Here is a 25,682-nt window from a genome sequence, read left to right as displayed (position 1 = left end):
TGCAGGAATGAGCTTAATACCTGCCCGGAAGGACACGTATATTAACTCAATATTCCAAGTATGAAATCATACTGGAATGTTACATTTCCACCAAACTATTCAAGTACACACTTAGATATTACCACATGTATCAAAAATACTTTACATGGTACTAGAGATTGATTTCCAAACTTATTTTCTTTTAATGCAACTTGATGAAAACATTTCTGGTTTTTGTGACTTCTTGCAGGTAAGTTTGACAAGGGATGATAAAAAACAATATGTAGATATGTAATGTTACTTGCAAGCACACTTGAGCACTTCAAATTATCCTTTTCCAGAAGATAAACACTAACAGAAATTCACCGTATTTCTAGCAGTTCTTGCTAACATTTGCTACAGTACACTTTTTTATTACTAGTCTACTATACATGAATGAACTAACAGCTAATAGTACATTATTTATGACCTTGTAAAGTACACTTAAAATTTAATTTAGCAATTAACAATTACCCAAATCCAATCATAAAGGAAGTCTTATGTTCATAGCTCTTGAAAGTGTTATGTCACACAACTTACGACACTAGACAGTTTGTAAATTACATAAACAGATGTGGCATACTCTTCCTGATAACCCATGAACTCCCATGCAGCACGACACCTGCAGGCAAATTGGAGATGTTGGTTCTATTCACATTGTTATTTCACCAAACATCATGGCAGCCAATTTGAGATAAAATAGAACATAGCAGAAATAACTCACACATGCCACCTTACACAAACATCAACAAAACCAAAATACAGTAACCTGAGTTGATTTGCAGTTCTTTACATACATGTTGCTAGAACTTCACTTTCACACAGTGTCAACCACTGTACAGGAGTTCAGTGGCCTGACGACAACCTTAAGTGAGTCTTGTGCTATATACATGTGTAACACAGCACTATGGGACTGACATACTGTTGTACACACATATACCACACACACACAGACACACAATTAATCCATACAAGATGACAATACTTTGCTAGGGGAAACTAAGGTCATTGGTATTTATACATTTTGACACAGAAGCAATTACCATATGGGTACAGATCTCTGTTTGGACAGTTCTCTGTGCTATACAGTACATTTTATTCAGGAGAAATTTTGATAGAATTTCCTATTGTCAATTCATGTTGTTTCCAAAGTAGACCTCTTGGCGTTTACGACATGAATGTGATTGTTACTACCACCACTAACGACAGTCAGATAGTCAGTGTAAATACACAGGTATTTAACAGTTACTGCTCGATATAAAATATTGCTAGCTAGACTGCCAGATTATAATGTTGAGCTATGTGCGTAAACTGTTCCATAGCTCTACAATAGCTCACATACATTTTTAGGGTGATAATTAAGCATAACATGTGTATGACATGTATATATGTCACATATCACAGGAAACGTTTAACCATAAATGAGTTGAATATGATTATTCACATCATGTGATACCTGCTGGATCATTACTGGACATCAAAACTTAGCTGAAACTGATGTTAACAACATATGTCAGAGTAATAAGGAAATATCTGTCAAACTTAACCAGGCTCAAAAGTTTTGACTGGGAAAATTTGGGAAGAATTAAAATAGCATACTGCTACACATATGCATAAATCAACATAAATACATATATATGCATGTTAATGTTTATATAATTAGAATACGTTTTAATCAGACTTTTAAGGATCATCCGTATTGCCGCTAAAAAGGAATGATTGTACAAAATTGTACTAGTTAGCGCCTAAACATCAACCAGCAGTTGATATGCCACACTTAACACATTTGAAATCTTAAAGTCATTTAAACTGTCTAATTGATTTAAACCTTCCCAATGAGTGGGAATGATGTGTATATATGTTTAACATCTCAAAGAAAGTATTATTTGATTATACTGAAGCATAAGAACCAAAACATTTGATAACTTTAAAACACCGTAAAAATACCTAAAAATGCCATGACAAATCCAACATGGGATCCTTGACACTCTTCCATTAAAGACTGTTACCTTCAAAGTATATGTGTCATGGAATGTTAACAATGCTGAAATCCTACAACAAGTATGATACAAATTCCATCTCATTCTATTTCCATCAAATTGACTTCACTCCAGCATGCATACTTGCAATACCAATTGACTTGAAGTACTAAGAAAAATGGAATGTTAATAAAGGTGAATATTTCAATATATACTGTAGGCTGCTTGTTCAAAGGTATACATGTCAGAAAGGGTTACACACAAACACACTCCAGTTAATAATAAGTATGGAAGTAATTCTGTATATTTTATGTACACAGTCAACACACAAACGTGAAATTTATATAAAACAGATAGAAAGCATGATGACATCGTGGTGAATATATATGTACATTTTATAGGGTATACAATACAACATGCATGTTACTTCCACTATATGTGGTATGATGAAAACTTGGGAGACAAAATGTCAACACACACTTGATGGCACAGCAAACAATTAACAAAATCTTGTGCTGAGAAACTCTTTAAAGCAGCTTTTCGATTTGGATTTGATCAATTTTCCAATGCTCGACACAAATGTTTATTGACAATTAAGGTCGTTCACTTCACATGTTAAAGCTGTAAATTCTCAAAAAGAAAAGAATAATTCAATTTTGCTTACATTGGTCTAAGACTACCATGAAAGGGTGTCAGGGGGCAAATCTAAGAACTTGATGTTTTTAGATAAGTGGAGAGGGGGGGAGAGGAGGGCCATGGAGGGGGTGGGGGGTGAGGGGCAGTATAAACTTTGGAATATTGCCAAAGAAACTCACAAAGCTGCTTTAAACTGGCAAAATGAAAGTCAAAGACAAGAAAATATGAAGATCATGAAATAATTGAAAATGAAGACTTTTGGATAGATCGCTGGACTACTAACGTACTGTAGCTACACTAGGAATCAAGTATTTAAAACGAGAGAAAAACTCTCAGATAGTATTACATTTCATTAGTGTTTAATTGTTTGTGTCCAGGGTATCCATAGGTCAATAAGAGTACACACATACAACATATGAAACGCACATGTACATACATTAACATGGTAAGCATTGTTGTAGTGTAGACCACATAAATAATCTTAAAAGCAAATGAACTTTTTACAAGCAAACATGTACAATGGGATATCGTCATAGCGATGAATAATGTACGGGACTATAATCCCTGAAAGCATTGTAACAGCAAAATGCATGGCAAGTTAGGTGGGTAGGTGTGGGTACATGCAATAGTTTGCAGGAATGCACAATCTGAATTCAAGCTTTAATTAAATGCAACTTAATGAGGCATACAAGATACATTGTAAATCACTTAATTCGTCACAACCATTGTGATGCACTGAGAGATCAAATGGCCAATCGTAGTATTAAGGGTATTCATGGTAGGTATAAAACACAAACATGAAAGGCGTTGTATTGTGTGTTTTATACAGAATAAAATACCCAGAGGCACCAGTTCCATGGCTTACAATGATTAAATGCAACATGTCAATGCACAGAATGTAGGCAAAAATTGTTCACTAGCCAGGAAAAGCAAAATAAAGTTGTATTACCAGTATCCCATCTATACAAAGTGCTAGATGCAATGTGCTAGAGGCAAAGTTCTATGCAACATCGGTAAATCACTAAATTGCTGTATGTCCAGTAAGTGAAAAGTTGTACAGGCAACTGTCTTGGGTACACAGGTACCAGAGAATAGAATTCAAGTTTAGACATGATTCAGACCCTACTGTATAGAACTGCCACACACAATTTATCCACTTAATTAGTCCCTGCTAGCAACAAACTGAAATGCATTGACTTTGCATTATATTGACATGGACATTTACAATTGCCAACGAGCTCATTCGATGAACTGTTTCTTGATTAGCTAAATGCTACTTTTTAGTTTTAAGCTGTGTGTACAGTTCATACTGTACACACTTACATGGTTATGGGTATGATCAAGCAAATGCACACTTTTTGGCGAGCAATCGTGAATATTATCTGCACATGGCAATAAGGTCAGTAATTGCTTAAATAGTGCACAATCTTTGATCAAACTTTGCATTGACACACGTCCAATTTGCATGATATGTTTTAAACGGCACAACGTTCCTTTTTAATTAAAGTTGCTAAAGATTACACCAAGCTGCTCTGTATATTACACCAACTTCTTTCTTGAATTGAAGAGCTGCTTATGGGATACCCCTAACCTGAAGATGTGATACTTCTGCTTATAACACATTCACTGTTCCTAATAACCCCAAGTTGTATTAACTGTTCAGAAAATGTTGTCCTAGAAAAATGATATAATATTTGACACAACTTGCATAACCTTGGAAGCTTGTGCTGTCTTCATGTGTCTTCGATGTGCAATTTTCTAAAGTAACAGCTACAGTAGGTAACATCTCCTGGTTTGTTTGTTTCTTCTTTAATGGTCATGTTTTCAGTTATTCAACAAATTATACAACTTTAAGATAGTTTTATGACAACTTTTTTGAATCCTACTCTCCAACCTCCCCCACCACTATAGGAACTCTACGAGCTTCCAAGGTTTAAGTTTATGCAAATTAAATCTACTTGTGACATATGTGACCACCACTGTAGTAATGACGTTTTAAAATGGTGGTTACAGCCAACCTTGAATAATGTAATGAAAAACATTTAACTAATATCCCCTCATTGCCAGCTTGTCACTTGATGCAATACATTTCGGGTATAAAGTCCAACAGTGTTTAGGTATTAAAAACCATCACTGCAGATAGTGCTCAACCAAAGGGAGCAGGCAATAAATCAAAACTATTTAAGTAAACTTTAGAGGCACATTTTATTGACACAACTTTGTTTTGTTCAGATGGATAAGTCCACTTACTGTACACCCCTCAGTCTCAAACTGAAACAAATTTCCATCAATAAAATGTGCCTCTAAAGTTTATTTAATAGTTTTAATGCATTTTATTACATTTTGGGATATATATGTTTATACCTTTCATGTACCTTGCACATTCACAATACACTGCAGGAAGTTGAGACACAAACTTAGCACTTGTTTTGGCCCTAGTGACGACGGCCTACTGTATCTAAGATTGACAATTGGCACACATTTAACACATCACTAAAAAAAAAGGCTTCCACAACAGGACACTGACGACAAAACAGCGAATAAAAGCCTACATTTTTTCTCTTTCGACTAGATACAGCATAAGGCAGCATTGGTATCAAAGGTTGTGCACTATGTTAATGATGATGGTAAGTCGAGTAAACTATGGGCAGGGTTACTCCTCGTACAGTATGGTAGTTGAAAGTCAAATCAGAAATGTTGCCCAATGGCTTTAAAATTTAACAAGTTCCATAAAATGTCTAGCAATAAGAATCATTAAAGTCATAGAAGCATATATATATATATATATATATATATATATATATCTATATATATATGTATATATATATATATATGTATATACAGCCTCAATCTTTGATAATTAAAGTGTGTATTAAACACTTGCGTTTAAATACCACTTACATCTCTTTTATGAATCTTTAATTGTCTTTTAAATTATAACCACCTATTTCTGAGATTTACACCCTGCCCTATGCTCGATTTGATGAACATCATTTTTTTTTTTGGCCGTGAATTACAATGACCGAATGGGATGGTCACTCGTGCAACACTTACCACGTGCTGTGAGGAACATCGTCAGAGGTGATGGAGAAGAATAAGTAAAGAGCATACATGTTAAAGGATCATAAATACCACGTGCATACATGGTGGATATCAAAATATATCCAATGACTCGGCTGCCGCATTAAACACAAGCCTTTTGAAACATTATACATGAAATTTGGTTAAAACGAGAAAAACATTCATGGTTGAAATATTCAAACGAACCATTTCACATGCAGGTGAAAATATTACACACGGCACTTAAAATGGGAAATCTTCATGAATGAGATACATATATTCACGAAATGACATTAATCGTACAGATATGATGAGGGCAAATCAATTTGGCAAATTCGTAAAACGTAACATGCAGTCGTTCCAAATGATGTGATTGTAGGAGAGCAGGGATCTATTCGATAGGCATACAAATTTCAAGAGCCTTTAACTACAGGAAGAGGCAAACTTTGAGCAACTGCGGGAAACAAACCGTGACTATTACAGTACTTTGAAACCGATCATATGAATATAGAAGTAACCAATTTTCGATATTACTTTCATATTGGATGTACGACAGTCAAAGCTTTCCCCCCATCCCAGTTTTAATACATAATGAACCTCATAGAACACTAACATCTAGGCGTGGAGATCAATGTCAAAGACTGAGACCTTCCATAACTGTGCCTAAGGAGTCAATCTGATGGCTCTATTAATCCCCCCTCCCCTTAAACTCCTCTCTTTCCCTTCTTTAGTACCATTGCACTACTCGCCCTTTGCTTACCAGCACATACTCATCCATCAACACAATATTCTGCATTGAGACACACTGGGTGCCAACATTATCACTTTATTAAACTATTTACTGTACGGTAAGCCATGAATTTGGACTTAATCTCGGGTCTTCTCTTTTTATTTCTTCAGATGGGGATGGGGAATAGGAGCAAGATCAGTGCCCTGAGGAATGAAATAATTCTGCTCTCATTAAAAGGACAAAGGTTAAACAACACACAAGAGAAGATGTCAACGATGGAGATGCAAACATTCAAAACTCACCTTGTCTGTACGTTCCGGCCAGACTATCGGCTGCCTCATCCCTACGAAGGTTTTCTGCCGCCCTCTGTTCCGCCAAGTTGTGGTATTTGACTCCACTTTGGTTATCTGTATTCTTCTTAATACGCTGCGTCTCGGGGTCATCGGCCACTGACAACTTTGTGCCTCGCAGGTTCTGTTGATCCTTGGTGTATAGGATCTACAATGAGAGACAGAATGAACAGTTCAAGAAGAGATATGACTATATTGTTTGTGACAATGGATGAAAGCCATAACATGCAGAGCATTAACAGACTCTCATGACATAACCCTCGTTAACAACAAAAAACAAAAATACTCACTTTATTAAAACTGAATATTCCAGAATGAGAGGGCCAATACATTTGCATTTTGACAAAACAAACAATCATGCAAACCATATGTGGTAAAATGGCTAATGTATAGATCTAAAGACCTGTACAAGAGCTACAGCAAGGTACATTCAGACATAAACAAACACACACAGACAAATACGGACATGGTCACACATGTATACCATACACGATCACATCTAGATTCCTTTACCCCTCCTTGAAGATGACAAATGAGAGATACACACTACACAATGCCCTGTACTTATGATGAGTAGCTGATCAGAAAATATACAACCTTGGTCGTAAAACTCATTATAACTTACTTGACTCTGCTGCGTGGTGTTCTTCTTTATTCTAAGATTCTCTGGAGTATCTGCCACAGCAGTAAATCTAGTAGTTGGATAGTGGCTGAGAATAAAGAAAAAACAAAACTTTTTGCAAAATTTTGAAATAAAAATATATTTATTTGGCCAAAAAATCTACATTTTCCTGCAAAGGCATAATGTCTGTAGGCACTTCATCCTTCAATCTCTAATTCTGGTTTTCCATGGTCTTACATGATACTTTCTCTATTCTTCTACTTCTGTTATATACTCGTTAAAAACCACTCGGGTATCACAACGAGGATGTTGGTGCGCAGCGCAGCAGTGCTTATAATAATGCGTGGGCAATCTTGTCTTAAACACCTCAAGACTAGGGCTCTCTTTAACGGCCAAGGATTGTGTATTCTATTAACTACTTTGGACCTTAAATCAACTGAAGATGCAGTAACAGTCAAATTTGATAATTTCATATATTATCCAGTGCTGTAAACTAAACTGACTTTTGAACTATAATCAGACATAAAACAAACATTCTAAATCTATTATGGTTGAAACTGGAAAATCTTGGCCTACATTCTTGTATATATACTTGACAGATCCTGGATACAAACTCTGCATACTTACGTATTGCAATATGGCCTCTTGTTATAGCCCTTGTAGGTTTTCATATTCAATGTCAAGCCACAGACATCACACTTAAAGCAACTTTTATGCCATGTCTGTAGAAAGAACACAAAGGAAGAATTCAATTTATGGCATTGATTTCTTCTAACTGGCATTTGTAAATTATGACCGTAGTTCTAGCCTTTTACTTAAAACAGTCATGTTAATATATATTAAGGTGTAACTTGCTAAATGATATTCCATACAAACTCTATTTTAAATGAGCATTCATTGCTCATTTGTCTAATGTGTGACTGCCTGTCCATCTGTGTCTTTTTAATGTTTTCTTAGTTTAAATTCAAAATGTCAGACCATCTAACGGTTACATATTTTCCTACACTGGCTTTTTGCAATAGATAAAACTTTGCTACTATTATTAATAAGCTTTTGTGTGAAGTTGAAAAGGGCTGTAAGCCCCACTTTTCTTTCTTCCCACCCCCTCCCACCCTCCCCCACAACTTTGGATCTGAGCCTGGTAGTTCATCTAGGGATGAAATTTACCAAATGTTTAGGGTTATGTATATTTTCCTTCATGAAAGGAAAAAAAAGTAAAAAATATGGCCTACTAGCAAATATGTTTGCAGGGACTTCAACAACAATATCCATCCCTGCATGCTATAGCCAGCCTTTCAGCACTGTACTTCCTATCTCCTCGTAACAGTAGCATTACCAGCATCTTTTCTCATAAAGATTTACTGTGATTTAAGAGGGATCAGGTCCTCGCATGACAAGTCAGAACTCCACACAACTCATCGCCATACTATAAGTACAACGTTAGGCATAACACAGTGCCCTGTTATTGACCTAAAACGTTTAGCCTAGGTTGCAGAAGGCCTAACTTTAGCGCTCACTTCTTACATTATTGCACAGATGTGAGTACACACTCATGGATTACCAGCTTCCGATGCTTACCTGGTCTAACGCGGACAATTTTTCAACCGGGTAGACCGTTTTACAGCAATTTGGGCACTTTTGATTCATCCTGGCGAATTAATTTTTCACAATTATTCCGAAACAATCCTCAACAGACAGTGGACGTCCCACACAATTGAAGAAGAAAACTACACAGTAGACTTTCAGTTGTCTGTTGTACTTAGTTATATTATCTGCGTAATTAAGTGTGTGATAGTAATACATGTAGGTCACTATACACACTAACTGCATACGTAGTGCATGTACTGTGCACAAATACTCAAAAGCCCTAAAATCACTTCCGTGTAATACACAATTGATAAATCGGGGAGTGTTTAGCAAGTAACCGCACACTGAAGCAGGTCCTCATTAAACGCGTTTGTAGCGGGGGACCTATTAAATATGAATAAACCAAAATATTTGGTAGTGGCGGAGTATGTAAAGTGGGATATGGAAGTCGGGGGGGCAGGGTGAGGGGGACTCACAACAACTTGCAATTGATTATTCCACTGGAAAGCAGGGAAGGGGAAGAGTTACACATGATACCTAACTTTGCATTTAAGCAAACGTTCAACTAGTTTCTTAGCTGATTTCTTTTATACTTTGATGTTTTAGGCATAAAGGTTACGTAGGATTTCATACCGGTTTACTCATACGGGTTAGTGACGGCATTTTGATGGGTATTACCTGGAAATATTTCTTCCTCTAGTTTTTCGGACATACTACGTGAAGTCATTATTGTATCAATTATCAACTGCCAAGTTCGATAGCAGGCCTAAATTATGACACGAGTGTTTCCAGGTTTGAGATTTGAGTTATTTACTTGTATCCTTGCTCCGTCGACTGTAAATTACAGTTAATGTGTATTCAGAATTGAAAACTTGCCATAGAAGAAAGAACAATCGCGCTGTCGCACATCAACATTTGTTGCATGTTTGAGACACTGACCAATTTCTCACTCATGATGTGTAAAAGTAATTCAAAAGTTACAGGGCACCAAACGGTATTTTGCGCCTCACTACTAAATGTTTGTGCCCCTCCAACTCTGAATTCCTGGGCTAAATGCTTGATGGTTCTTTGGCGGACCGATTAGTTCGGGTGGCAAGCCAAGTAAAAGCACTAGGCTTTGTCGGCGGGCAGTATTTAGTTATATAAGCTTGGTAAAACGGTGACACACATTCGATCAGCCCTCTATACAGAACGTACATTATTTCCTTGTTTTACCGCCTTGTCTTCCTTTTCCTGTTTTTAACAAAAATTGAATCCATTAAAATGATAATTTGTAATATGTTTTAAATAGTGCTGTTTAGGGTATGATCATTGCACAACAATTGAAAACCAATTTTCGGACACTATAAACTATAAACACCACCATAACCGCAAATATTACCTTCAATCATAATATATGATAGAGATGCCTTACGATATTATGGCGGTTGCAAAGGGGCTGGGCAAATTGGCACTTCTACCGACCATATAATTTACTTGGTCTACCTGAAAACCTGTTAATTTGAAGCTGATATAAGCTGCTGTCATTATAGAATCCACAAGTTTAGGAAATAACCCCACTTGGAGCCCAAAAACTGTTTCTCTCATTTATCGTGCGCCCACTCCCCCAACTTCCAAATGTTCGGTGACGCATTTAACCATAAAAGAGCTATCAAAACTTTATGGAAACGTATAATTCATATTCATCATCTGCGAGATTTTGGCGGCCAATGAGAAATGTTAACTGATGATTCTTGCATGATTGTGAAAGTATATTTTTCTTTGCTCATTTCTTTCGGGTTTGTTGCCATGTTTGCACTGCATAAAAAAAATGTAACATTGCTCAGGTATTGCTCAGCAAGGTAGTGTACGTGTGTGTTGCTGTAATCATACTTTCCCTGATCCAACCAGCCTCCCCGACCCCATCAAAGAAGCAATAGCCTACTGTCACTTTGTTTTTGAAGTGCAGTGTGTTTGCGGAGGTGCACGGGCTTCAGACTTCATACCTTTGAGAGTATCAGGTCTCGTACATCACGCCCATTGAGGTCAGCCAATAATAGCGGCGCTATGCCAACAAAATTTGCAATAGTGTATTGAACGTTCTACGGTTCCGAGTCCATGGAGTCTGAATAACGGTTTCACGGAGATTCATGAGTAAAAATAAATGGTTTATCTTACACAAATGAGGCAGATCAAATCTCTCTTTTTCTTCCATTTCCATCTATGGACCTGCTTTAGTGCTTATTTGCACGTTATTTGATGTACACAAACCACTGCCCCCCCCTTCTTCAACCATATACAAATAATAATTGTTATTAGTACAACGATGTGTGTAGACCTAATAATAGACCTACTTTATAGCCTAACGATGCCTCAGAATGCACCCCCCCCCCTAAAATATTTGATTGTACAAGAACCACTAGACCCTTGTACATGGGCGTCAGTTTCAACTACCTCATGGCCACTCCTCCATTCCTGGACCCACCACTGAACAAGTATCTGATCTGATTGCCCAAAGAAGGTGATGAGAAAGATAAACAACAGAATTTGGGCACATGTGGCTTCTTCCAGAAATAACTGCAAGTCTGAACAATAATCTCAATCCAAACCACCATAATAAATATTTACCTTGGCTTTACTTAATCCTTAAGATTTCTTTACTTAATCCAAAAGCTTCAACCAATATAACAACAACAACAATATAATCATCAAAAACAAAGGTGAAAAACATTTTATTACAGACCAAAATTTATTATTCATTTTCTTAAATGAATGCCATGGAAACTAGAAATACACTACTGCATATGTTGACATTAATTCCTTGCTTAGAGCAAGTTTTAACAAATCTACTAATGAAAACATCCAAAACTCTTCCTTATTTATTCTTTTTTTTTTCTTCTTCAGTTTTACACAACAAATTATGTATAAAATTGTTTTGAGTGTTCCCCAAATCTAGTTAAATCCAAGGCTGAAGTAGTAACAGCCAAACCGGTTTGTAATTGATTGTTACTAAGTTATTAAAGCCAGCAAGTATCATACAAGAATGAGCCAGATACAAATGGCTAGCCTTACATATTAAGAGGATGACAAGTTTATCAATTTGAGAATTAGCAGCGGGATATCACCTCCATCAAAGTTCCGATATTGATATTAAGACAGCCACTCGTATTTGCATACCCTTAAGTCCAAGTTAAGGAGCACAAACGTTTAGTCTTTGCTGCATTAATACTACAAATAAAAATTGCTGACCCAAACTTTTGTGTCCCACCCCCGAAAAAGAAATGAGAAAGCATGAAACTATTTGGGTAGAGCTCCAATTTCTAGCAGATGTAACACAGTCAGAGGCTAATTTGCATATTCAAAAGGGTAAACATTTTTTACTGTCAGTCACTGGTAAGGCTAGTAATAGTCCTGATATCATTTATTAAATGCAACATTGTTGGGAACAAAAACATTTGGACAGGTTCAGTCAAACTGTGGCCAAAGTGTGAAGTAAACCCATTTAGTTGCCTTAACACCTACCAATGGTGACATTAAAGTGATCAAGTTTCAATAGCAAGTTAAGCTCATGCATACTTTGTACAATATTTATGAACTTGAAAACTAATGATTTCACAAAACTGTTGCTAACGTAATCCTTGCAGGCAATAGCTACTTCTCAATAAGATTTATTGATATCAAGTATTTTCAAAGTATCGTTACTCACAAAGCTTGACAGAGAATATCACCACCTTAAAGCGTTTAATGAGTTTTCTGAGCGATACCCACAAACGACCTTGCTGACAATGGACACTAAATTTTGATATTATTTAAAGTAACATCTGGAAGAAAGCTAAAAAATTTGTTTCCTTTCGAGGAGCAACAGCGTCAATGTTTAAACAAACTCTACTAAAGTGAAGCAAGAAAGGAAACCATTCCTAGATGGTCACACATTCATCGGAAGACACCTGCTCAATGTCTGTCACAAGAACATCTGGTACAAAATGTATTCATCTCACAGGCCAAAAATATGATTGAATTACATTTAATTGTTACAAAACAGTCAGAAATATGCTCAAAGTGTGTTGTATTTCAGCAAAAACAGTTGTGGCCTTTTTAGCATATCTAGCAAATTTCCTTCCCTATCTTTATAGTCCTGGCAACAGATGGTTTGTGTTTGCAATACAGCGTATTCTGCCAAACAAAGTTAAAACAACACAAGAATATATTTCTAGATGAAAGCATTAGTGTGACAGGATATTTTGGGAATCATGAGAATGTTGGTTGCATATCTTGCAACTTGAGAATGTCTGTTGCAGGTTTTTTTTTTATGGTTTTACCTAATTTATATATACAACTGTGTGCAGTGGCAGCAGTTACTTGTCAGCTGGATCACACCATTTTTGGCATAGGGAACACTTTATAGCAACTGAATGCCTTGACATGAAAATAGATGCTTGAGAGAGGTTCAGTGATGGGGAGAGCTGAGGGGTGAGGTGTGAAATTTAAGGATTGAAAGAAATCCTTCCGCTTAAAGATGATATATGATATTGCAGTTTCTTTGATTTTAACTTTGAACGGAATGGGTTTACAGATCAATGCAGAGCTGGTCCTTGCTGTCTTTTGGTTATAATCTTTTTACCAAAAACTTGGCCTAATCCGTAAGAAGATGCAGATGATATCCTTCCTGACATTTTACCAATCTTTACAAAAAAGAGAAATTGTCCTAATGAGTCAGATGATGCAGTCGAGATCCTTGCCGGATAAAAAAAAATCTTTACAAAAAAGAACCAAAGAAAAAACTGATCCTGATGGACAAGAAGGATCTAAAAGCTATCTTCGTCATCTTCAGCCATCTCTTTAGCCAGTTCCAAGTCTTGCTTATCTCGTTCTCTGCGATCCTACAAAAACAGAAAATACAATCATGAAACGATTGGAATCAAGAAGATGGGGAATTATAATTAAGATATTAAGATTTATCAACTGAAATTTAAAACAGTGCCATCCTCTTTTTTTAATTTTAATACAATGATTGTGAATATTCTACTTTTCCTGTGTTTAATAACTCTCCCTGTCTTGTAATATTACATAATTCTCCATTTGTGTGTGTGTGCTTTTGCTGTTGTTGTTGTTGTAAGTCTTAACTAAAATAAAACCTGTAAAGAAACTGACTGTAATGGATAATTTCAACAACAACAAAACAGATAGGATGAAAATAGTCATTTTGTATGTCAATAAAATTATACGCTCATTCACAATCTTCTTGATAAGACCTCATTAAAACTGAAACAAATGTTTGATTCAAGAAGTAATCATAAATATTGTAGTAATACATTACTCACAATATATCTCTTCTGAAGACAAGCAAATCTACGAACACCAGGTGGAATGTGTTTTCACAGAATTTGGTGGGAATTCAAGAAACAGAAAATGCCAGCTACCAAATGAGGCATAGAAATGTCTTCCATTTTGCCAAATAAGGAAAACCACCACCCTATTTCCAAGCCCCCCTCTCATCCCATCCTGCCCCCCAACCCCAATTTTTATAGTTTTACAGTACAAACTAAATAAATTTTGACATTCGGCTAAATCTCACTTGGATTAGTGTTTGACCATAACTGTAAAGTAGTGCCTATCTTGCCTGCAGTTTGCCTCCCGGTAATTGGTAATTCATGTATATCATGGAATACCAATTACTGGGGAATTGGGATAATTGTGAAGCAAGCTTCAGGCAAGATGACTTTTACATGAACATTATATATAAAAGTCAATTCCAATGGCCGGATGTATTCAATTTTTATTTGACCGAATAAAATACTGGGTTCTTCACCTCTGCAGATTCCAAATCTTTGTTGTATGACTTGGGAGGAAACCTCATGGCCTGTGAAAAAAAGTCAAAAGATGTTATCCTCCATTAAAGCTGCCGGTTGTCTTTCATCAACAAATTGCTCTTCTGACAAGATGCACTCCAGATCATTCTACAATCTTCTTTCAGAACTTTATAAAGATATATCTTCTCATCCAAAATGGTGCGATTAGTAAGCTATGAGTCTTATGAGATACTAACAATGGTAACTTCAGTTCTGAATTTATATGCAAATAAGGGTAGGCTCGTTAACTCTGCTACAAATATGTAGTAAGATAGGCCTGAGTTTAGATGTTTCTTGAAAAGCAACATACTGTTTGATGAGTATATCAGTTACTTGACTGTAATACCCACAAGTTTTGTAGGTTCTTAAAGATATGGAAATTGTATAATCTGAAATTTGTAGGTAATTATAATTTAAACTGATAGACAATTTCAACCCTCATTAACATATTTCTGAAAGGTTTTGAAGAATTTTTTTTAAAGATATATATCTAGTTTATATCATCTGAAATCTGCAAAGTATATCTAGCTGAACCTGCCTGACAGAACAAATATCAACACTAATCAAAATATCTTCAAAAATCTTAATCATACCAAGAGGTACATTACATCAAATGAGTTTTTGTGCCTTTGATTATTCCATCATTTAAAAAGCAATAATAAAGTCAACAACTAATATTAACCAAGTAATGGCTGAAAAAAAAGAAGAAACATCAATGCTTTCTTATCTTGCTCAACTGACTAAAAATTTGTGAAAAAAACAAACAACTTTTATCCAAGAGAAATGAAAAAAGTGTAAGTTAAACCTTACCTTGACAGCCTGGTTATGAATGTCCAGACAGAAGCTTATTCGCTGATGGTAGGCATTCATAGGCTCGCGGGTTGCATAGACGTCGACCGTTTCCTTAGACCGAATGAAGCCCTTCTCATGGTCAATGGTTGCCTCTATCACTCCATCACGTATAGCCTGCAATGATAACAGAAGTGTATTTGTATAGCAGACTAGCAAGGGTGCAACATCATGGGTAAGGGTACACGTAGAGTTCCCCTCCATGCGTGTATGAGTACAAGGCTCTAAGAGTGAGTATGAGTACTTAATAAACTGGTACTAGACTGGTGTCTGTGAGTACAGTGTGAGCACACATCCATGAAGGTGCCAACTAGTACAGGAATCTATACTGAAATAAGAGTACAAGGAGGGGGCCCCTTAAAACGGTAAATGTTGGCATGAAATAAAGTTATAATGAAAGCGGCATGCTGAATTCAAGTCAACGCTCTTTCAACCATTGCAAGAGATATCATAGTATAAGCAACACTACATGACTACATACCATAGTAATGATGCAAAGAATGACAAATAAATTATACATATATACACAGTATGGTAGACGAAAATCGCTGCAAACCTCCGTACCGATAAATACAAAAGTACGAATAAACATACATGCAAACACACCTTAGATGGCACAATTAGCTTGCATAAATGCCTTAAAAAAAACATATATAATCTTTAGTACCTGACCTGTAGCATTCTACAATTACATAACAAGAATAGGTGGTACAATTGAATATATTTAGAGAGCATTTATGTAATTTGCCAGGTTGTACCACACTCAGATAACAAATGAGATGAATGGAAAATAAAACTTTAAAGAAAAAAACTCACATACAAGTGCTGTATCGGCTAGAGATTCACACAACCATTTTGTTAATTACACATACCATTTAATGACCTTTCACCATCACCAAAGGCCTGAACTCATTATTGGGCAATGGTAAATCCACATGCCAAGTTTGATATCCCTGCAACAGTCCTTCTTGATTTTCACATTTTGACCTCTGCTTACCTCAAATGAGGCTTGAAACCCCCCATGAGAGTAACACGTTCTTGGCAAGGTATCATATATATCCACTTTTCACTCGTTGAAATATCGCACCATCAAGTTCTTCACATTTAGACCTGTGATAAACTTAGATGGTATTTGACAGACAGCAACTCAGAGCAATAAATATCTTATACTCATTAACAGGCCACCTAACAAACTGGCACAACAAACTTTAAGACAAGAACTCCATCCAAATCTTACTCTAGCAAAGTGAACTACTATACCTTGGCAACAATGAACTCTGCATCTTCGGGGCTATCAAGCTGTAGTTTCTTAGCCACATCTACCAGGGAGATCTTAGAGTATGAGAGACTAATCATCCTCACACCTGTCTTGATTACATTGTGGTGGAGTCGTATGATCAGGGTGTACGTGCCATCTTGCTGGAACTTGGACCCAAACGTCTCCAAAACCTGATTGAAGAGACCCAGGTTACCGGTGCGAACAGCTGTAGCGAAAAGAACAAGAATCAGACTGCCAGATTAACAGACTTATCAAGCATGATCTCCTCAGTACAATTACACACACTAACAAAGTAGATTAGCAGTTACGGTCCACTTATTTCAACAGGTAATTTTATCAAATGAGAGGAAATTTGGAGAGGTAGGAGGGGGCAGAAAACAGTTTAGTACTCTTTTAGGCTTGGGCAAATCCAGAATGTCGGTTTACCAATAAGAAATTTTCTATCACAAGGATTCATAAACTAGAAGAGACAGGGGGTAAGGGGGGAGGTGGAATGTTTGAACTGTGGTTTTAGTATCAATAATAACGATTCTGTCAAAATATAAACAATTAGGATCAACAGTAGAACACAGTGAGACATTTTGAGAACATAATGCAATCTCCAGCCTGGTCCTAAATTAAGAGAGGGTACTGTCATATTGGTCCTTTCTAGTTCTGCGAGACTTAGCAACCTGCAGTCTCTGAAATCTATGAGGATTCCTTTGAGGCATCTCTGACCTACACTTCTGGGCAAAGTCCCTGCATTTTCCCTAATTCACACATACTGTGATAATCTATCAAGCTCACATAAGGTTTGTAACCACTAGCACATTTTAGCATTGAAATGTTGCAAACCATTCTTTTGGCAACTTAACACGCATCTGGTCATTGACCAATCAGAAAGCTTTGAATTTTTATCAATCAGGTCCGCTTAATCCAGTTAAACCTTTGAGCGTCAGTTAAATTGTATCCAAGAACCTGAAATGGAATATACCGGACTTATACCTGCCATTCTTCTCAGAATTATTGAGACCAGATCTATTTAAACATATTTTCACATCTAGCACATAGATGGAGATATGTTACAGCACTATACAAACACTTTGGAGGTATGTAAATGGAATAAATCACATGCATTTGGACCCAAAACTGTATCTGTGGCACTGGTAGGACAGATATGACAGGGCCCTCTGAAGAAATGCTGAAGATCCCATTAAGAGGAGATAGTGACACCCATCTAAACAACCTTGTGTTGACATCATTGCACCACAATATCTCCAATGAAATATCTGAATACCACTGTCCCTACGGCTGACCCTTCCACTTTGCTATGCAGTTGCTTTGAACTACACTTTAAGATTTTGTACAGCCTCGCTCGAGCACGACTTAGCGTTTCAAAGAATATCATGATAACAATGAAAACTCTCTCAAACCTTGTGTAAGTTGAAAGTATGGAGCCAGAGCCTTCTTGTAAATCTTTTCACGGAAGAGAGATCGGTCTGGGATCTCTCCGAGCAGCAACTGTACAATAATGTTTAACTTGTGCACCTGAGGAAAACAAAATGGGGAAGAAAATTGATCAAAGAATCTTAATTTGAACATTTCTGGGAGACAAAATTGTTTCTACTTCTTGGAGAACCTGGCCACATTTCAATTCTAAAATTGCAGTTTACAATTGGATGAATCTTATGCTCAAGTAAAATCATTAATATCATATGAAGGTCCTCTCAGTCAGGTCGACTACCTATGCATGTGTCTACATGAATTACTAACCAATACAACAACTTTGCACTCACGAACGAATCTGACTTTTATCATTGCTTGTTCAATTTTGATGACCGGTCAATTTTCATCAACGCTAGCTAAATATTTGGGGCGGACTTATTATCCAACAAAACCACCCAAGTGTGTCTTGATTCACTCATACCGTTTGTTTGAATCCTACAGCCGTTGACTGTGGAGCTTTTCTGAGGGCTTGGGTCAAATTCTTCTCTGCCTCCGAATACTCGAGTTGAATGGCTTTGATTCTCCCTGTAGGTGAAATTAGTGAATACCAAGATTAAATTTAGATGATGTGAACAAAATCTGTTTATTACATCTCAACAGCATATGCAGCTCAACTTACTTGTTTGGAAAAGGACAATAACACAACATTAACTATAGCTCTCAATATTTCAAAACATATTTGTAAGCTACTGTAGACATCAAACAAGAATATCCCTGTATAAGTCCTCCAGATATATATAAGAACTTCACATCTAAATGATGCACCACAAACTTTTTGAGCACTCACTACTGTTAAAGAACTTGGATAAAGTCACACATCGACACATATCTTCTTTTCATATCAAACGATGCGCAATAACATTTCAGCAAGTTTTAGGGTTTTGTCAGAATTTGTTCCAAAACAATGAAACTTGACTAAACAAATAAATTTATAGTTACTTTGTTATGGCTTTTACTATGAAACTTGGCTAAACAAACTAATTTATAGTTATTTTGTTATTGCATTTACTATGAAATTTGGCTAAACAAATACTATATGGTTACTTTGTTATGGCATTTAATATGAAACTTGGCTGAACAAACTAAGCTATAGTTACTTTATTATGGCATTAAACTATCAAACTTGGCTAAAAAACTACCTTACAGCTACTTTGTTATAGCATTAACTATGAATCTTGGCTGAGCAAACTAATTTACAGTTGCTTTGTTATGGCTTTAACAATGAATTAGCCTTGAAATATCTATCAACCTTCAATTCCAATAGCTTCTTTAACTACTGTCACAGAACTTGTATAAGATCACAGATCAACAAAATATCATGTCCCTCCCCATCCCCCCCCACCCCCTGTGTTAGGTCGATTGTGCTGACAAAAACTTACCGAGGTAGTAGAGGAACCTGGCCCACTCATGATTAGAGACATGGTCTGGGAAGGTCGACTTTGTGACAAGTTTGTCTGCTTGGTCGTATAAGTTATAGAGAAGATAGTTGCGCAGCAACAGATTCAGAATCGTAGCTTGAGCCTCAATATTGTGGCGGAGGGTAGATGTCCTCAGCTTGGCATGTAAAAAGCTAAAAAATGAGAGAAGCCAGAGAGAGAGGGGATATATAAAACATTAAAGCAACCTGTTTGAGTATTTTATTATTTATTGTTTTCAATTCCTATCAACATGAAATCCCAATTTTAAGTCATAACGTTGACCAATCAAGTTTATTTTGATATACTAGTCAATATGGTTAAAATCATCAAATTGCTGAAGTGAAAGATTAAAATATTTATTAAGTTGCAGGTTTAAATATTAACAGGTGATAAATACTAGTTATGACAGCATATTCCCAAGGGAGATAATGCTGGTAAAAGAATTCAAATTATTTACTGATGGGCTTGTTAATTTTCATTTGAAAAGAAAGCCTCAGAAGGTTGCCTAGTTTGACCAATTCCAATCGTCTTTTCGGTAATACTTGGAAGGTTAGATTAAACTGCAAAAGCTACTTCATAGCAAAAGATCTGAATGAAGTACAACCTAGACATCCATGACGGCCTCCTTGTTATTCATTACATACAATCTGTACATTACAAATAATATATGTTTCCCCCCCTCCATCTCCCCTTGTTCCCCCCCCCCATCACTCCTCTTCTCATAGCTCTCTTCCACCCTTTTTTCTCCACACCTTTCTGTCTTGTCCTTCTCCAGTTTATTCCCTACTCCCTTCCCTTAATCCTCTCTTTGTCCCTCCACTGTTTATCCCCCCTCCTCTCGTCTTCCCCTGTTGGTTTCCTTCTTTCATCTCTCCATCCCTTGTCTACTAATCCCCTTACATCTATCTCTTTGTGTTCACCATGCTCATTAACCTGTCTGTATTCTGTGCGTATTTTTGTCCATTCTGTTACTGTTTCTTGTCATTTAGCCTCTGAAGAAGATCCTGCTAGGATCGAAACATCAGGCCAACTTACTTTTACACATTAAAAATAATAAATACATAATACTTGGAAGGTTAGATTAAACTGTAAAAGCTACTTCATAGCAAAAGATCTGAATGAAGTACAACCTAGACATCCATGATGGCCTCCTTGTTATTCATTACATACAATCTGTACATTACAGATAAGCAGTTTGCTAACAGTTTTATTTTATTTTGATTAAAAACAATCATAAGTAAGTTTACACAAACTGCTTGCAAAGTAAGGCAAAATAGTAGCCAATTTAAATTGTCCTATAACCCAAAACATCTGTTACGATCTGCTGTATTTTCTTCAGAATCTATTGTCCTCTTTTTTATGATGTAGAATTTATCTCTTTAGAATTCAATGTTGGTTTTATACAGCAGAAACTGTTCAACTGCATTTTAAGAAGTTTAACAGTTTTAAGAGGGGTTGGGGAGGATAAGAGGGTAGTAAAAGTGAAGATAGTTACCTTCTGACTTTATCTAGCTGATCTGTAAGTTCATACGTTCTAGAGTGATAGAAGTAAGCCTTGGCAGATAGCTGATCCATTGTCCGTCTATTTATGGCGTCCAACTTGGCCACCAGGAGATCTGAACATCTAACAGCCTGAAAAAACAAGACGGCATTTAAATCCTCATCTAGTTTGCACAGTATTAAATTCAAATCAGTCCAAATGTCACATAATATTTAAAGGAATGTGACAAAGGGGTCACGGAAGAATCGTTTAGAGATAAAAAAACAAAGAATGCATTCTACTCTTCAATTAAGCTCCCTGCTGGATTTGTAAAGATTTTAAAGCTACTGTATGTTGACTAAACTTTAGATTCTTCAAGTTGAGTCAATAATGTAATTCATTACAATGGCTCTATAGGGGGAAGTTGGCATCATTTGTATTTATTTGGTAGTGGAACATAGGTGACTACAACAACAATGGCTTTATATCACTCCATCACTGCTTTGCCTTATTGTAATCCTAAATTTAAACCAAAGTATTATAAAGAATAATTTACTATAGGTTTCAATTGGAATGAAATCAAATAAACACATTTCCAGTTCATTACAAATTGGTCATGGACAGGTGGTGTCGTATGTCATTCAAGGCTGTTCTGTTGTTCATATGAATTTCCAAAAACATATTTTGGTTTGAGTAATTTAACATTTATGGCACAATGGATTAACATTAAAATAAGGCCTGCACTGGGGACTTGGCATCAATATCAATTTCAGCTTAAAAGAGCACTCCAGGAATACAGCAAATTTTCATGGTGAATAACCTGAAAATTCTCAGAACAGCTATAGAAACCTAACCAGCTCTCAAATTTGTCCATTAAAAGTATTCAAGTATGTAACCTACTGAAGACATAAATGTAGGCCTCTCTAGCATTGAATGACAAACAATCATTGATTCTTTCTTTCCTAGGTCATTACAAAAACAACATCCTTTTTACAAAACTCAGGAAAGTTGCATACCTAAAGTGAAATGATTTTACTCACATCTTTATTATTTTTTGTATCTATCAAATGGATCACAACTAAAAGGTGGAAATAGACATCAAGCTCTGGAAGGAGGGGCTGCAGATGGGCCTTGGCACTCCTCGGTCTAAAGTTTATTTTATCAGTTTCCGTATCCATTGGCTGGAAAGAAATAAGATCAAAGCATCCAAAATGATCCACAATTGATAATAATCTATGGATATGGTGATATTTACATATACTTCAGTCAGTATACACATATATACTATTGCCGCATGAGTCATACAATGCAGTTTGCAAATTAATTTCTACAAAACCTGCTTTTATAGTAGTGGAATGTAAAGACAGTGGACACTAGAACTCAAAAGCAATATTTTATGCATTCAAATTGTTGGTGAATAAACAGTAGCCTAGGAAACTGCAGGGAGAAAACATGAGCATTGGTTTAGGGAGCTTCAAGATCATATATGAATACTTTACCATAGTACTTAAAGGATGCTATTAATACTCACTTCATCCAAAAATGGCAAAAGGACATCTTTTTCTGGATTGTTTGGTGGATAATACCCCATTATCAACTTTCTAAGAACGTTGTGATTGAGCTTTCTTCTGGAAGATGATAGAGCACGGACAACTCTTGACATGTAATTCTTCTCCTTGGATGAAACTGCCTTTTCTATGTGCTTTACATGCTCCTTGAAGTCTGGAAGAACAAGTAGAATATTAGAGCACCTAATTTATAGCCAGGTCAGGGCAAGGTGTAATTTGACGGTCATCATTCATGTGTATGAAGAGATTCACTAATGAATAACTTGGCCTATTATTACCAAATCTTCAATACTTCTTAATGTGCATTAACTGCATTTATTTTTATTTTTTCTGTTGGAGAGAGTTTGATACAGCCATGATCATAGATGGCCACGAATATTATAAGGACTAGACTATGTAAGGAATGTAATGATCAAGAAAATTTTCCTCATGGCAAGGAAAAAGCTACTTGTGCCAATGAAACAACCGTTGGTGTGAATGTTTTGCAAAAATTTTGACGCCACTTGCACGGGTTGCACCATACCAAGACTTCCCACAATCAGCTGAGGTGGCCACTGACATGACACCAAAATGGAGGCCACATTCAGTGTCATCAAGAACCAGGGCAGCTCCTGTACAAATTGAGAATACACTCCTCGTTATCCCATTGCCGGCACCTAAAATTAACCACCGTGCAAGAGGTTGTATCCTGATTGACCCTCCTCCACCTTTTGTCAGACTTGGACACATTGATGACTCTAAGAGATGACTTCCAAGGGCTACTTGCTCTGAGAAGTGTTTCATAGCCTATGGACAACCTTGCAATTGCATATTTCAAGATATTAACACTAGCCTAGGCCTAATTGCTGTGTAAAATTTAAAAACTATGAATTATGAAACAAACTATGAAATGATGGAAAGAATAATATTAACAAACTCCACTGAAACTATAAGCCCTAGGCCTACAGGTATTGTTTGCAGTGGTCAATGCATAGGCCCTAAGTAAATTCACATACAGAAGCCAGCAAAGGGCATAGATGTTTACAATATGTAGTTTACAGGGCACCCCCAGACTGTCCGGCCTAATGTCAGACGTCTGTCCAAACCCCCCCCCCCCCAGGTAGCCTAACATTGGGGCCTACTATTATGACAAAATGAGAAATAATAATTTCAGGTGAGTTATGTTAAAGAAATATTTCTAAATGAAGTAGGCCAAATGAACTTAGGGCATAACTTTAGGACTTACTAACGTTAGGCTAGTATGGGCTCCTAGTCCTAGTACAGAATAAGCCCCAGCCTAGGCCCTAGGCCTAATAATTTTCATTAACTTTTCCTTCAATTGTTTTCCATTTATTGGTCATTGAGTATGTATTTTGGGTCAATTTCTTCTAATTTTATGGCATTTTGTACCTTCAAGTGTTATCAAATCGGTTTCTTTTGGAGTCTCAGTCTCATCCTTAGCCTTGCTATTCTCCTCCTTTGTCGTTTCCTCTGCATCCTTCATTTCGACATCTTTCGTCTTAGGTTTAGATTTGGGTCTGCTCTTAGATGCTTCCATTGTCGGAGAAAATTGTCGAGATATCGCTCAATATTCTTAGTTAAAGTTAACTTCCTTTGGAATAATTTTTAGCGTTGCTACTCTTCAAGGTAAATGTGGAAGTGATCAGACCGGTCTTCTGATTTTCGCGCAAGTGGGCTCCACGTAAGTTGACTTTACTTTGCACAACACTTGGCCTAACCTACTGTACTGTGCATGCAGTTGAGGGTTGTAATAGTGCTGTGCGTAGAGCTACTGTAGTATTGTGTAGTCATGCTGCGGAATATATCATCGGTGCGCCTGTGCAATGACCTTATGGAATAGTTCATTCCAAACAAGGTAGCATATGCAGTCTTATCGTTATTCAGAGGAAAGACAATGGTCATTATGAGTGTCCTCAATAAACACGATTTGTTGCAGAGACGACAAGTTAAATGCACATTTTGACAAGGAATATACAATGGATGGATTTCCACATCTGCTTGCGGCATTGCATGATATATACATGGCCCTAGACATGCTAGTAGACCAAAAATGTCTAGTTCATGATAGTCAAACTTAACTTTTCTTCATTTAAACTTCCAATCCATATGGATATATAAACTCTCATGATACGTGGATACGACGAGGCTAAGAGGTAAATATTTTAGTATTTAGTTTGACAAACTCTAAACACCTTTATCATACTAAACTATTGGGATAATAGTAGTGAATTTAAAAGGTAGTCAACCCAAATTTCTAACATGCTAAAATTATGTTTTCAAATACTGCACAATACAGTTTATATAACATTTCAATATCATAAAGTACTTTGGGAAACAACATAAAACTTTTCTACTATGTGAGCGATCCTTGTTATGACTTTCTAGAATACCCATGTCCACGATAAATAACAATATGCATTAGGAGGCTATACAATCAGCATAAGGTGATGGGCGATGAAGTTTGTCACTCGTGGAGGGGGGGAATGGCGGATGGGGGGGGGGGGAGGGTATCCGTCTTTAAGTGAAGGAAATCCAAGTTCCAGTCGGATGAATTTTGATAAAGCGGATCCTTGGCATGCAATGACCCGCATTTTCCCCACTCCTCCCGCTGCCGTTAAATCGATGCTTCTCAGCCAAGCACACGATCAAATTTCAACAGTTATCAATGATTCTTAATGGGGGCAACAATTATGCAAAGACTTTACTCACGGTTCATGGAAATACTAAAGGAATGCCAAGTATAATTATATATGTTAATGGTATTTGTAATAAAACAAAGATAAGTTAGGCTTT

At 36.6% G+C, this 25,682-nt stretch overlaps 2 protein-coding genes across 4 annotated transcripts in view; both read right to left on the bottom strand.

Moving 5' to 3' along the window:
- Positions 1 to 9,115, bottom strand: part of LOC139966213 (LIM and SH3 domain protein F42H10.3-like) — a 39,673-nt gene extending 30,558 nt beyond the window's left edge. For all 3 annotated transcript variants that reach the window (XM_071969014.1, XM_071969015.1, XM_071969016.1), the window contains exons 1-4: positions 8,974 to 9,115; positions 8,023 to 8,117; positions 7,399 to 7,483; positions 6,726 to 6,921 (exon numbers count right to left, since the gene is read on the bottom strand). In XM_071969014.1, coding sequence (XP_071825115.1) covers positions 6,726 to 6,921; positions 7,399 to 7,483; positions 8,023 to 8,117; positions 8,974 to 9,042 — 445 coding nt within the window. In that variant the 5' untranslated portion in view covers positions 9,043 to 9,115. The remainder of the gene's footprint in view (positions 1 to 6,725; positions 6,922 to 7,398; positions 7,484 to 8,022; positions 8,118 to 8,973) is intronic.
- LOC139966211 (26S proteasome non-ATPase regulatory subunit 3-like) lies at positions 9,019 to 24,664 on the bottom strand. The gene is made up of 11 exons (XM_071969010.1): positions 24,279 to 24,664; positions 22,853 to 23,043; positions 22,362 to 22,502; positions 21,337 to 21,473; positions 19,803 to 19,993; positions 18,845 to 18,948; positions 18,351 to 18,465; positions 16,920 to 17,143; positions 15,621 to 15,776; positions 14,771 to 14,821; positions 9,019 to 13,841 (listed from the first exon to the last, which is right to left on the bottom strand). Exons 1-11 carry the CDS (start codon positions 24,424 to 24,426, stop codon positions 13,767 to 13,769), a joined length of 1,533 nt encoding a protein of 510 aa, XP_071825111.1. The 5' UTR covers positions 24,427 to 24,664; the 3' UTR covers positions 9,019 to 13,766.
- Between the last annotated feature and the right edge of the window lie 1,018 nt (positions 24,665 to 25,682).

Source organism: Apostichopus japonicus, chromosome 4, assembly GCF_037975245.1.
Source record: "Apostichopus japonicus isolate 1M-3 chromosome 4, ASM3797524v1, whole genome shotgun sequence".
Classification (NCBI taxonomy): Eukaryota; Metazoa; Echinodermata; class Holothuroidea; order Aspidochirotida; family Stichopodidae; genus Apostichopus; species Apostichopus japonicus.
The sequence above is the reverse complement of the archived record's forward strand: the minus strand, read 5'-3'. Positions and strand labels throughout refer to the sequence as shown.